The sequence below is a fragment of the Mangifera indica genome, chromosome 11, assembly GCF_011075055.1.
Source record: "Mangifera indica cultivar Alphonso chromosome 11, CATAS_Mindica_2.1, whole genome shotgun sequence".
NCBI classification, from domain to species: domain Eukaryota; kingdom Viridiplantae; phylum Streptophyta; class Magnoliopsida; order Sapindales; family Anacardiaceae; genus Mangifera; species Mangifera indica.
Window position 1 is genome coordinate 12606658 of NC_058147.1, and position 15020 is coordinate 12621677.

At 31.3% G+C, this 15020-nt stretch overlaps 1 protein-coding gene across 1 annotated transcript; it reads right to left on the bottom strand.

The window, feature by feature from the left end:
- Nucleotides 1-8667: 8667 nt before the first annotated feature.
- Nucleotides 8668-12324, bottom strand: LOC123230035 (agamous-like MADS-box protein AGL12). Its single transcript, XM_044656130.1, has 7 exons — nt 11896-12324; nt 11536-11629; nt 10147-10208; nt 9950-10049; nt 9817-9858; nt 9083-9124; nt 8668-8995 (listed from the first exon to the last, which is right to left on the bottom strand). The coding sequence occupies exons 1-7, from the start codon at nt 12075-12077 to the stop codon at nt 8900-8902; spliced, it is 618 nt and encodes a 205-aa protein (XP_044512065.1). The 5' UTR covers nt 12078-12324; the 3' UTR covers nt 8668-8899.
- Nucleotides 12325-15020: the final 2696 nt, after the last annotated feature.

The window sequence follows — 15020 nt, forward strand, 5'->3', positions numbered from 1 at the left end:
GCCTTTGAGAGGAGTTGACATCTCTTATTGTCAACCATAATTATTTTTATTTATAATATAAACATTGAGTTTCTATCAAAATGGTATCAGAGTATTTCGGGAATGAGACCAATCAATGCTATGTTGGATAAGGATGGGAGTTGGTTGTGGTTTCGACAACTAAAGGAATTGGAGTCTGGAGATATGTTGGTAAAAAGAATATGTCTCTATTGTGATGGTAAATTCGAATCTAATCACAATTGTATATACAAATGGTTAGCAATGTTTAAATGACTTTATTTGCCTGATTGCAATGCAAAGTAATTACCTTTTTGTGAAGACGGTCAGTTTGGAAAACAACATCAATTTTCTTTTCTTGTTCTTAGCATAAAATCCTCAACTCCTTTTGAATTGGTTCGTAGTGATGTTTAAGTGCCATCACTATTAGTTTCACTTGAAGCGTATAGCTTTTATGTTCACTTCATAGATGATTACTTTTGTTTCACTTGGGTTTTTTCCTTTAAAATCAAAGGCAGAAGTTATGTTAGTCTTTATAGGTTTTCATAAGCTTATAGAGAGATAATAACTGTAACACCCTTAAGTATGCTCCAAGGCATTGTTATCCTTGCCCAAGTTTTGGAATTGAATTCAGGTTTAATTAGGCCAAAATTAAAATTGGATATTTATTTTGGCTTGACGTACTACCATGCTTATAGGACACATGCCCATACATCCCCTGCATAGATGTATGCTTGTACATCATGGATGTACAGTCTCACCTCGTTATAAAATTTGAATCTTGAGAGACAAATGATTCTTAGGAGCTGAGTATATATAAATATATAATCCTTTGCTACAAAACCCTATTTTTTTTTCTTATGCCTTCATGCAAACCAAAGAGTGAGAAAACATTTGCGGTAGGTGAGAGTTCCAATAGTCCATGAAAAGAGCTATTGGTGGAGACTTGTGGTGAAACTACTTGTTTATAGAAACTAAGTAGGATGGTCTTTCCTTGGTTCCCATGATGAATTGATAATGGTTTCTGATTATTCTTGATGTTTTATGATTGCTTGTTGATTTTGTGCACAAAGATTGGTTATGTTCTTGGGTTGCATGAGTAAGGAATGAAGGTTGATTATATGAGACTCTTGCACAAGTTTAAGTTGATTATTAGGGTTTTTAAAGCTTCTTGTATGTGTGTATCATGCTTAGGGCATATGATATTGACTGTTGGATGATTGACTGACAAAAATCCAAGCAAGAATTGGCTAAAATCATTTTATATTTGTCATGTATGACTAGGAATAGATTGGTAGTTTTAGTTATGCTTATGTTTAGGGCACAAGGGTGCCAAATTATGACCACATCAATCTTTAATAATAGAATGCTAGTTTCAGTTATGTCTTATACTAGGTGTCAAAAAATCATCTACTTACGAAGTATTTTTTACTTATATGTTCACTTTTTGTGATTTTGTAGGTAGAGACGAGTGGTGAGACATGTGAGGAGTCATCAGTTCACCTTAATTTGTTGCATGAGACTAAGGGCAAATGCATCATTTTAGAGTTTATGACATTTTCATATTTTATTGTTAGCATAAGAGTTATAAGACATATGGACATTATAAATGTGGTATTATTATCATTTGGATTTTAGAGATTGGATTATGAATTTATATTTAAGGGTTTTACTATGACTATTTATGAGATTAAAGAATTTTTATTCGCACTTTTTTGCATGCAAATGAATTAGAAGTTTTTATTGCATGCTCATATTCCGTTGTATCCATTAAATAATTAAGTTGTGCATACCTTTTCAGATTATATTTTGTATAAAGGTATGTATTTTAAAAAAAATGTTACATCAATCACTCTTTGGGAAATTTTCTAAATTGTAGAATAGTCCAGATTTACGTATGGAATGGTTTGATTTAACTTGAGCTCATTTTTAGGTAAAATATGCTCTTGAAGAGTTCCACTTAGTATGTAATAAAAAAGAAAAAATTGCATCCAGTTCCATACCTTTTAGAATCAAAATAATAATAATAATAAAAGTACAAAAATAAGGTTGGGCTTTGGATTTAATGTGTTACATTATTGTGGTTTTATAGATTAAAAGACCTAGACACAAGTAGTTAGGTAGTGTTTTCCTTTGAGGATTGCCTTAACGATTAAACAAAAAGACGTTATTGAACCCACTTCAATGCCATTGTAAACCCAGTTGGTATCACCGATCTCCACATTATTGCACAAATTCAATATCCTACACAGAAGATTAACTGCAACCTTGGAGGAGGAAGTGTCGTGAATGTTGTATTTGACATTGTTGATCCTCACTTTTGACGGAACCTAGACAAATCGATAATAATCATCATGTTAGCTAAAAATCAGTCGAGTCACTTTACTAATTAATGAATCAATAATGAACCAATTAATATTTTGTTCAAGTACCTTCTTGTTACACACGTTATGCGAGCAATTTTCTTGATCAATAACAATGGGGTTTTGGACATTATTCATGACAATGTCTTCAAATGTGAAATTGGAAAGCACACCCTCATAAGAATTGGGTCATGTCTTGATTCTTACACCGTTGTCGGTGCTTGTGAAAGTGCAATTTCTCACTACCAAACCAGTAATTTCTTTCTCATTCAAAGTCCTTCTAACACTACCGACACTAATATCATGTCTTGGTACACATATGACATTGAAGACTAAACTATTTTCACTTTCGGGACTAAGAAAGACACAACCATTACTAAATCATAAGTTTTAATCCCTGTTGATAACCCACTATGAATTCCATCAGTGTTCGGACTATCCTTGAGTGCTGAAATCTTGATAGATTTTAGGTTTAGGTTGTGGCAAGTGATGTGGATATGAACTTTCTTGTTATCACTAGATTTTATTTTTTTAATTGTTTAATCTTTGAGGAAATTGAATCCTAAAGATTGTAAAAAAGCAAATCAAATCAACAACTTTTAACTTAATTAATCTGGTGTTTTAAGTATTAAGAAGAGATAGAGGTGTCAATGGGCCAAGGTCGGGCTGGCTTTAGCTCAACCCATTGAGCTGATAGGATAGGTCAGGCTTGAGGCCCAAACAGTAATGGGCCTTTGGGTCGGGTTGGCCATTGTAGTGGTGTTACTATTCATATGACTACTTCTTTACAAGGCTTAATCAGTCGACTCAAACCAACTGATAGGGAGGCCAAACTTAAAGTAGAAATTGGTATCGAAGTAGAAGTCGTTTATGTTAGAACTATCAAGTTATTGTTAGAGAATGATTTTGAATTATGTTTAAAAAATAGTTTTTATGTACCTTTTTTAGGAGGAATTTAATTTATGTTTTGTTGTTGGACAAATCTAGATATAGACTTTTGTTTGGAAATGGAAATGTTGATTTATGGTATAATTCTCAGTCTATTGATAGTTATTTTACTTATGATAATTTATATAGATTTGTTTGACTCTCAATAATGTTGATTATTCTTTTAATGTTGAGAATGTTAGTATTAAAAGATTTTTTATTAGAGAGAAGTCATCCTTATTATGACACATAAGATTAGGGAATATTTCAAAGGAAAGAGTAGATAAATTAATTAAAGATGAAATTCTTCCACCTTTGACTGTATAAGGAGAAAATAAACAAAGACTAAGAAATATGGTTTAATCGGGAGTAATAAACTTATTGGTTGGCCTTATTTGTACACACTGTGTGGTAACAAGTTTTTCATCACCTTTATTGATGATTTTTCTAGATATGGGTATGTTTTTTTATTAAAGAGAAATTTAGTGCTCTTGAAAAGTTCAAGATTTTTAAGACAAAATTAGATAAATAAACTGGAAAAATCATCAAGAATGTGAGATCTATTTGAGATGAAAAATATTATGGCAAATATACTAATTCATGGTGGCAAATGCGTCCTTTTGCTAAGTATTTACAAGAATGTGGAATTTTTTCTCAGTACACTATGTCTGAGACTCCTGAACAAAATGGAGTAGATGTAAGCATCGTCGCACCTTGAAAGATATGGTGAGAAGTATGATGTGTAGATCGAATTTACTAGAGTATTTATGAGATGAAGCTATTAAGATTACATTGTATGTTCTAAATTGGGTTTATTCAAAGTCAATGCCTAAGACTTCTTTTAAGCTTTAGACAGGAACCAAACCTCATTTTAGACATGTTCAAGTTTGGGGTTGTTCTACCAAAATAAGGGTTTATGAATAAATTGGATCCTAGGATTGTTTGGGGATATTTCATAAGTTATCCTAAACATTCCAAAAGATACAAGTTTTATTACCTTTCTCATAGCATAAAAGTAACAGAGTCAATAATTGCTAAATTTCTTGAGCTTGATTCAGCAGAAGGTAGTAGTTCTCAACTGTTAAAGGAATTTGAAGAAGGTTTATCAAGCTCAAAGCCATTGACTAATGTATATAATGGTATTTTACCTACTTCTACTGATAAACCCAAACAACAAACTTTGAATCCTTCAAAACATAAGCTTATTCAGAATAAAGGCATTAGTAATGAAACTGTTTTAGATCCTGCATTAGTTTAATTGCCTGTATCGAATATTGTGCTTGATAAGCCTACAGTTATAATTCCAATTAGAGGATCAATTAGACAGAGATGTCTAACCATTTTTTATGATTATTATGTCTATTTTGATGAGTCTAATTATGATATTGCTCAGATTATAGATCTTATAAATTTTAGAAAAGTCATTTCCTACCTATAGTCAGATAAGTGATTTAAGGCTATGAAGGAGGAAATACAGCCTATGAGTGGCAATGGTGTATGGGATCTAGTAGAACATCTTGATAGAGTTAGACCTATTGACTGTAAATGGGTTTCAAGACCAAGAAAGACTCTAAAGGCAAAACTGATAGATTTAAAGCCAAATTGGTCGCTAGGGGATTTACTCAAAGAGAAGGTATAAACTTCAATAAGACTTTTTCCCTGAAATCCACTAAGGATTTATTTAGAATTATTATGGCTTTGGTGGCTCATTTTGATTTGGAACTTTACCAAATGGATGTTAAAACAACCTTTCTGAATGAAAATCTTTATAAAGAAGGCTATATGAAGCAACCAAAAGGCTTTGAAGTTGAAGCAAAAAGGCATATGGTATGTAGGTTGAAGAAATTCATATGTGGATTGAAACAACCTTCTTAACAATGGTATTTGAAGTTTGATGAGGTAATAACTTCAGATGGGTTTGTTGAAAACAAGTTCAATCAGTGTGTATATATTAATATTAGTGGGAGAAGATTCATTTTTTTGGTTCTTTATGTTGATAATATTGTGTTGGCTAGCAATGATGGTAATTTGATTTGCTTTATGAGTTAAAGTAATTTTTGTATATGGTTTTTTATATGAAAGACCTTGAAGAAACCTCTTTTATCCTCAATATAGAGATTCACCATGACTAGGGTTGCAAGTTACTGGAATTATCACAAAAAGCTTACATTGAACGAGTACTTAAGAGATTTAACAAGTATAAGGGTGGTGAAAAGAGATAAGCTTAGTAATAAGAAATGTCCTTAGAATGATGTGGGAAAGACATCTATGTCTCATGTTCCTTATGCTACTGCAATTAAGAGTTCAATGTATGCTTAAGTTTGTACTAGATCAGACATTAAATTCATTGCGAATGTGTTTGGTCATTATCTTTCCAATCCAAGTACTGATCACTAGATTGTTGTCAAGAAAGTCATGAGATATTTACAAAGGACAAAAGATTTCAAGCTGGTATACAAGAGGGATGAGAATTTTGAAGAAGTGGGGTATCCTGATTTAGACTTTGGTGGTTTTGTGGATAATTACAAGTTCACTTTAGGATTCATTTTTATGCTTGCTGGTGGGGCCATATCATAAAAAAGTGCAAAATAGACTTTGATAACATCTTCAATCATGTATGTAGAATTTGTTGTTATGGGGCAACCATACAAGCAATATGTTTGAAGAATTTTATTACTGAGCTTCAAGCAATTAAATCCATCTCTAAGCCTTTGTTGATTTATTGTGATAATAATGTAGTAGTATTCTTTTCTAAGAATAATCAAATTAGCAGTAAATCAAAACATATGGAAATAAAGTATTTGACAGTTAGAGATCTAGTAAAAAAAATGTGATATTGTTGTAGAATATATCAGTATAGACTCCATGCTAATAGGTCACCTAACTAAAGGACTAAGATCTATTGTTTTTCAACATGTAAAGAATATGGGTGTATTAGAATATTTTGATATTTTGGGTTAGTAGGAGGAGTCAGTAATGTATTGTTTGTTGCCTTAATGAAGTTCTTGTTGTGATTAAGCATTCAACATACTTTTTGTATGATTTTCATTGATTGATATTGGTATTGAATATATGTGTATATATTTGTATATATTGTTGTATACAACATGTATCTCAAGAGTATGTTTTTTCTTGAGTATAACATTTATATAGGCATTTCTTTCATACACACACACACACACACACACACACACATATATCAAGATTACTAGTGAAATGTGTAGACTTTGTGAGAAGTTGTTGACTTCATTTGAAGTTGTGAGATTTTTTTTGTTTTATTAGAAACATAAAAGTTAAAGAGAAATCATAAAGAGGACTGTCATGTAATAGTATATAGTTATTATGATCACATCTTGAATGCTATTCATGCCACACTTAAAGATTCATGTGATATGATTGTAAATAATTGTAATTATGAACATCTTATGTTGTTATTGAAACACAATGATTGTTTTGATTCATTAAGGACAATTGTATTGATAAGATTATTTTAGATTGAAGTGTTATTTTTGGACTATGTTGTTTTCTTAGAATTTTGTGGCCACTTTAAAATAATAAAATGTCATTTACTTGGAAAAGATTATTTTCTTAATATATATATATATATATATATATATATATATATATATATATATATATATATATGTATGCATGTTTGTATATGCATATACATATAAAATTTAATCAATATTGCCCAAGTGGGAGAATGATGGAATAATGTGGGCATACATTAATTAAATATTTTTATTGATTAATAAAACTAACTGAATGTGTAGTCTAGAAAGATTTTACTTTATGAGTCTGATGTGATAATCCAGAAATAGGGTCAATACACTTCATATTATAATTAGTAATTTTGAATTGTAAATGTGGGTTAATATAAAGATTATTGGGGTTTTCTATGGGTAAACCCAATTGACTATTTTACCCTTAATAATTAAAATAATACAAACAGGGTCCCTTCCCCAGTTTTTAGATAAAAACAATGTGTAAGTTTATTTTTGGCACCCCATTCATTCATTGCAAACACGTTTTGGAAACTTGGGTAGGAAGACACTGCTCTGAGATTGAAAATCAGCCTTCTTTGCATAACCAATATGGGTCAAATAGGTTTTTTTTAATCTCTTAAATTTGTTAATTACATTGTTTTATAGCCTAGTGTGCAGAATTTATGAAATTTGGCAAAATTACAGTACTCTGTAATGTTAAATATTTGTGTTATATTTCGATTCTGCGTTAACATTAAGTTGTCATTATGTTATGTTTTATGTTTGGAGTTTTTGTGTGTGAGATTATTTATGAGGCTATTATGTTACGACTACACACATTGTTTGAGTTTTATTATTATTATTATTATTTTTTGTAGATACCTTTCGATGCTTTTATTGATGATCTTATTTGAGGGGCAATTTAGAAATATCATGTATGTTCAACCAAGTGTAGTAGCACTTCTCTTTAGAGAACAGTCCTTCAAAAGATGGATGTTACATTAATGTTGATTTATTGTTGATGTTGGAATTGTTAATGTATTGAAAAGGTTATCGATGAATTGTTGATGTTCGAATGTATTAGGGTTGTTGAGGATGATGCATTGATTTTATTTATTATTGATGTTGGAGTTGTTAGTGTATTGGAGAGATTATTGTGGAGGTGGTTAATGTTTTTGTGTATTGTGATACTGGAGTTATTAATGACGATGGATTAATTTATTTTGTCTTATTTTATGTTGTTTCTTATTGGTTGGTACTGAAGTTACTGTAAATGGGATTTCTGATGTTCGCTTAACCATGGGATGTTGTTTCTTTGATGACAAACTGTTTATACTTTGAGAGGAGTATTGAATCTTGTGAGCAATTTTATTTGTAAATGGTGTAAACATGTTGAAGTTATTGTTTATGAATTGATGGAAATATGAGCTCATGGAGGAGTAATGACTGTTGTGCAATTCTGTTTGTAAATGGTGTAAAGATGTTTTTAAAGGATGGAAATATGAGCTCAAGGAGGAGTAATGTTTTGTTTTTCTGTGCAATCCTAATACTACATTCTGTAATATTGGTTTGAAGGAAGATGTTTGACAAAAATCTGATACGGTGCATTTACTCTCTTAACTCAATCAATGATTGATAGTCCTTGATACATTCTTTGCCAACCTGACAAGACTAATCTTATATAAATACTTTGTAAACCCTAATAAGGTAATTTTAATGAAAAGTGAGGAATTTATTCAAAAAATATTAATTCTTTCTTGCTCTAGTTAAAGCTAGAAATAGTTAAGTGTGTGATCTTTCAGCAATATGTGCATCAATTTAGGTCTAAATTTTCAGTTAAAAGAGCACCACCATATACATATAGAGGAGAAATCTAAAAAAAAACAACTTAATTAAACCACACCACAATGTCAATTATAATTTAGCTAAGGTTTTTGTATCGTAATACATTATTTGAGGAAGAAAGTTGATGGCTTTGTATGCCATATTATGGAGAGGCTAAGTAACTTGCAATGGTACAAAGAAATATTTTACACTCACATAATCAACTAGAAATTATAATTTTGATGCTCCAATTATTTAATATCATAGGTATGATATATATATATATAACTGGAGCAAATCCTAGAACTGAAATATCTCATTAGGTATAGTTAGTGGGTAGCCAATATTAGTAGTCATTTGTCCAAAGTCAGTAATATTTCTAATATTCTCCTCTACCTGCACAAAAATTACAAAAAATAAATTTAATTCTTGTTTAATTTGTTTAACTGTCATAAATTAATAAATAAATGGTTAATTCATTACCTTCTCTTGCAAATATTTATTCGCAGCTTTCAGAATTCCTTCCTGCAGATGAAATTCAAAAATTAAACTTTGGTCAGTAATTTAGCTAGGTAGTTTTGGTTTTGATCATTGGTCATTGTCATCAAACTATGTTCAATGACACCATTGGCAATCTATTTTATAGTGCTAATTTTCTGGCATCAAGTGCAGCCAACTTTTCTCCCGAACGAGCATTAATGTCCTTGATCACAAATGGCAATCGACTGAGATCATTGTTGGGGAAACGTATTTTATTTGGTCCTTAGTTACATATTCAAATTAATATTTATTAGTAGATTCAAAATTCAGTTCTTCATGAATGCTTTCCATCTCCTATTCTCCAAGAATAGATCAGGATTTTCAGACAATATAGTCTATATTGTTCGAATAATTATACCCTCCTAAATGTATGTTTAAGTCAGTCTTAGGATTGTTCTGAAGCTTAAATCTTACCTAACTCTTTCAATATATGTATCAAATATATGAACTTTTCCTTTGTAAAAATGGTTACGGGAGATTCTGTTAGTATCTTACTGTCTATAAAATATTTCTAACCAATTAGACTTAAAAAAATGACTAGGTTAGTGATCTCTCATAATTAATCTATATCTTATTCTATAATGCCTTTGAAACATAAAAGTATTTTTCACTTGAACTAAATGGCTGCAAAAGGATACCAAATTTAATGAAGAAAATGAAAGTGAAATTAAACTAACCTTGTTCCTCAGCAGATTGATCTCTTCAAACATAACGTCCATCTACATATCCCATTGTAAATAATCTCATAAGTAATTCTTCAAGAACAGTAATAAACAATATTTTCTCTATTATTGTGCTTTTTATTTATACCTTTGCCGAGCGGATGTGATAAATCCATATCTCAAGATGTTTCTCAAGCAGAAGAAGTTCATTCAATGTCATCATCCCGGCTCCGCCTCCAAATATATATCTGCACGTCACCATTGTAAGCAGATTTCAACAGAAGCAGAGAAAGTTATCTTAAGAAAATACAGAAATCATAATAATTATGATGATTGCATCTATACCTGAGGCCTCTTTGGAGAATCTCAATCTCTTGCTTCAGCATGTTGATCTCCTCAATTGCATCCTGATTTCACATAAAACATTCAAGTAATTTTCCATTTTTGAATAACATCAAGATAAAATTTCCATACACATGTATACTAAACTTTTTCACATAAATGAACAAAGTAAATCGTTCATACATAGTTGTTTGATAATGAACAAGATGCGCCAGGTTGAAATACAACCCATCCATCACAATTAATTTATTTCAATTTGAATTTTTAAACTATACGTAATAAAACTCAGAGTGACTAATTAATTAATTAATTAATTATCTGCAGAGGCATTTTTTAATCTATAACTTAATTAAAAGTACAAGCCGCAAACTAAAGCGAATATCGAGCATTCAAAATACTGTCAGAAGGAATAATAGTTAGATGGTTTTAAATAAATAATTAATTTCTCATTCGGACGTCTTGATACTTTTTATATAAGAATGTTTTGAAAAGTGTCCTCATATTCAACCTTGATTCTTTCTAAGATGAATTATTTTATGTGTGCATGAACTAATTTTCACAGGCAAGCTTGTTACTGAAACTCAAAAATCTCGCCCGTAAAATTTAACTAATCTCCTTCAAGTATTCTTATAAGTAATAACAATGGTCTAGGTTTTATATTTGTATGTATAAGAATTCTAGTGTACAGATTGATATACATGCTGATATGATGAGAATTGTTAAGTGCGTATGTACATGAGTTAAAACTCATCGAATTTGAGTTAACTTTTAATAAAAATAATTCATAAGACTCCTTTTTTTTTTTTTTTTTGGTTTTTCTATCTTGGTTTAACCTGTTTTATTCGCACGCCTGGATTTTCATGCACTTCTAGAGATTTACAGATAATTACAGATTCATATTATAATTAATTTGTCAATAAAATTAATTGTGCCATCTAATGCTTATTATTATTTTTTTTTCCAAAGAAAAAGAGAGAATAATAAAGCAACTTTTATCTTTGAGGTAATAAAGTTGTGGATGCTTTAGCTTTAACATCTTTTACATGGTGGGATCAGCCTCCTGAATTTCAAAATTCTTTTCATCCTTTCTTTAAGGGTTCATAATCTATCACCATATATCGACTTAAAAATGCTATAGCAGGCAACCTTTTTTGTAAGGGTATAATTGTTTATCATTTTCGTCTTATCTAGACTATATGATTTTTATCTTATTAGAATTATAGGGATCTGAATCTGATGCTCTATAATCCTTTTTTCAACACGTATGAATAAATGATGTTATTCCTTTTGTACCATATTCATTGTCACCAATTTTCTAACGGACAGATATTTAGAGCTACAGGAAGCTTTATATATAAATTATAAAAATAAATATAATAATAAACCACATACCGGCACTGCAGCAGGCTGCATCTCCATGGCTGATTGTTCAGTCTGAGCCACTGGATTAGCCTTCATGTACCTCTCTATAAGCCCTTGCATAGTTCTATTTCACACCATCAAAAAAACAAACAAATAAATAAATAAAAATTCATCCTTCACATATGTGCCAGCATGCATGCTTGTGGAAACTTTTATTTGGGATTTTAGCTATATTTATCGCATCAAAAACCATTTGTTGGCTTTCCCACGGAGTGTTCGAAGCTGAAATAGTATCCGAATTTTTCTGTGTTTGTTTGTGTAAATAAAGAAAAAGACTTTGTGCGCATGCGTTTTCATGTAAAGACAGCATAGAAAGAGAGAGAGATTGACCCTTTGGTGGCCATTTCATAGAGCTTTCCATGAGCAGAGAAGATGAAAACTCCAATCTCAGCATCACACAAGACGGAAAGCTCCTTAGCCTTCTTGAGGAGCCCTGCACGGCGCTTGCAGAAGGTGACCTGCCGGTGCACCGGGTTCTCGATACGCTTCATCTGAACCTTCCCACGAGCCATTTGGATTGGTAAGTATGATTTGCTACGGTGAGTGATGTTGTTTGTGTTTTTTTTATGCAGCCAACCTCCCACTAGTGTGGACTAGCTTCGAGGCTGTTGCAAGAGTCTTGGGGGATTCCTCTCAAAAAACTTAACTAAAACTCTGCCTGTATTTTGAGCCTTCTTCAACCCTTATATACTGGCCAGTGGCCATGGATTCTCTTCAATCACTTTAGCGAATTAGAATAAGTGGTCTCTTGTTCCCTTTACAGTACGCTATACTCTTATTTAATCTCTCACTTACCTGTCATTTTAACGTCCTCTTGTTCCCTCAGTTTTTTTATTGACTGTACCGTTTCACTTTAAGATCGGAATAAACAATACTGGTATGTTCAATCAAATCAAATGATGTGACATAATTTCACCTAATAGTGCATTGTACAAGCCGAAATTATAATTTTATTTTGAAGATTATTGAATTTTTTTTAACTATTAGACTTGGACAAATAGGGCCAAGGCTAAACTGGACCAATCCATATATCTCGATCCTTTAGAGAGTCGTACCCTTGTTGATAGGAACTGCTCCGAGCTCTATTTCCAAAAGCAGGGTCCAAACCAAATATTGGTTTAAGCCTTGTCAAACTCATAGATTGCCTAAGAGTGTTGTGGTCCTTTTTGTTTTGCTTTAATTGGTATAAGCGTTTCAATTTAAAAGACCTTGTATGGTTGCACAAAATAGGAGTGCATGCCCGTAAATGATCATTGGTATCAGTAGCAGAGCATATGGGGAGCCAATAAGTTAGCTTGAAGAAAGGCATTAGTTTGATTATTTGCATTATTTCAATATCAGACGTGTGATGTCTATGTAAATTTTGACTATTTAGGGATTGATGTATCTACATATTTGGTTTATGATAGTATAATTTATTCAGTATTAGTGTTACTATTATTACAACCATTTTTCACGCATATCAAGTATAAGTGTACCATTGTTTTGTCTATATTTAATTTAAGTTGTATGAAGGATAGTAGAAATTTTAAGTCATCATGTTTTTCTAGTTTTATTTTCCCTTTGGAGGTATGTATCTTATAGGCCCTATGCTAGGGCTTAGCAAGTCATACTAGGGTATAATCAAGCCGAACTAAGTTAAGTCGTGTTTAGTTCTAGCTCAAGTTGATAAAATGAAAGTTAAGCTTGAAATCAAGCTCTTCATGTTGGTAAGAATATTTCAGCTCAAGCTTAAGTTTGAGACGAGAATGGTTAGTTCAAACGTAACTTAAAAAATTATATCTAAATCTCTTAATTTTAAATAAATTATATTTAAATTTCATAACTTATATTTTACTAGTTCCCTCTATGTTTAAAGTTATGGAGAAAGATTTTATGAGTATAAATGAAAATTTTGAGTCTTTTGAAGGATTATAGATATTTTTACTTAAATTGAGTCATGAACTCGCGAGCTCATTGAGCTGATCAATGCAAAGCTCGAGCTTAACTCAAAATTGTTGAGCATACTAGCAGATAATTATAGATGGCATTAAAGTTTAAAAGAGAAGTAATGAAAAGAGCGGTTGTCATTAATGCAAATCATATACACTTTTGATGAAACAATTTGGATTGGAATAATTGAAGTGTTATCATTTTGATAACAAGTCTTATAGTAATAGAAAGGTGTGTTACTCATTTGACTGGGAGAACTGTGTTGTTTGTCTTCCTTAGCAGCATATGCTCAATTGCTTTACTACTCTATCGGCTTTGATGAAATGGTATGTAATTTAATGTTTGTAGAATTCTTATGATGAGATTAAGGGTATAGATTTAACTCTGTTTGTAATGAATAACTGAGAATAAATATGTTGATATATTTGAATGACAATCAATTTGATGTTCTCAAAATTTTTTGTTTCTGGTGTTTTAGATTAATGTTTTCTTATCTTGGTGTTCTAGAAAATTTCATGATATCAAAGCCTATGACCAGCATCAATGGCTAACTTTTCATGTTTGTCTAACTCTTCGGTTACTCTTGAGAAAATATTTAGTTCAAGACCATCACAAAACTATGTTTTATGTTCAAGAACTAATTTTCTAGTGTCGAACCTGTAGATAGTAACTCCAAAATTGACTAAAGAGAATTACAACTTCTGGAGAATGCAAGTGTTGTATACGATTGAAGCACATGAACTTGAAGATCACTTGATTAATGCGTCGCAAAGTCCTTCACTACTTTCTTTTTGTACGGAATGACTCAAGTACTTCTATTAAGCTATCAAGTCCTCAATTTCATATTTGGAAGACTTATGGCAAATTGCTAATGAGTTGTCTTCTTCCATCCATTTTGAATATATGCTTAGCCATGTTTCTAAATATGAAAATGTTAGTGCAGTATGGATTGTTTTAAAGAATTATTTTGTCGTCGAGTCAGAGGTTGGAGCAAGGAAACTTTAAGAGTACTCTACAGAATTCAAAAAAAGGTCCGCTAAGTGTGCATGAATATATGAGACGGATGAAAGAGATGGAAGAGGCCTTACGAGGTAGTGGTTAACATGTGTCCGGCAAAGAATTACTTAATTATATAATTGATGGACTTGGATTAGAGTTTGATCGTGCAATAGTGCATGTAAGTTCTAAATTTACTCAGTATTTGTTATGCAGAAATATGAACAATGAATTTATAAGATTGCATTTTTTTTTATGAAAGTACATAACAATTTTGTTAATATGTGCACTAGGTTAATAAAGAAGAGAGATGATAATTGAAATCTAAAAATAGATAATGTGACAAATAATATAAGCTTGTTATGTCAAAGCAACTCACTTGTAAAAAACGAAGCAAATGTAAGACTCTAGAGGAGTCGGCGGTGAAAATGTGAAGTTATCAAAATGAGGGTAAAGGTAAGATGTTCCCAGAGCTTATGGTAGTGTGTCGAGTATGTAGTAAGTCTAGACATATTGCTTTACAATTT

Excerpts from the sequence above, each read along its gene's own strand:
- LOC123230035 (XM_044656130.1), bottom strand. The coding sequence starts at position 12,077 with ATGGCTCGTGGGAAGGTTCAGATGAAGCGTATCGAGAACCCGGTGCAC. Across the intron at positions 10,209-11,535 it reads TGCAGCCTGCTGCAGTGCCG|GATGCAATTGAGGAGATCAA; the intron begins GTATGTGGTTTA and ends ATGTGAAATCAG. Across the intron at positions 8,996-9,082 it reads ATAAATATTTGCAAGAGAAG|GTAGAGGAGAATATTAGAAA; the intron begins GTAATGAATTAA and ends ATTTTTGTGCAG.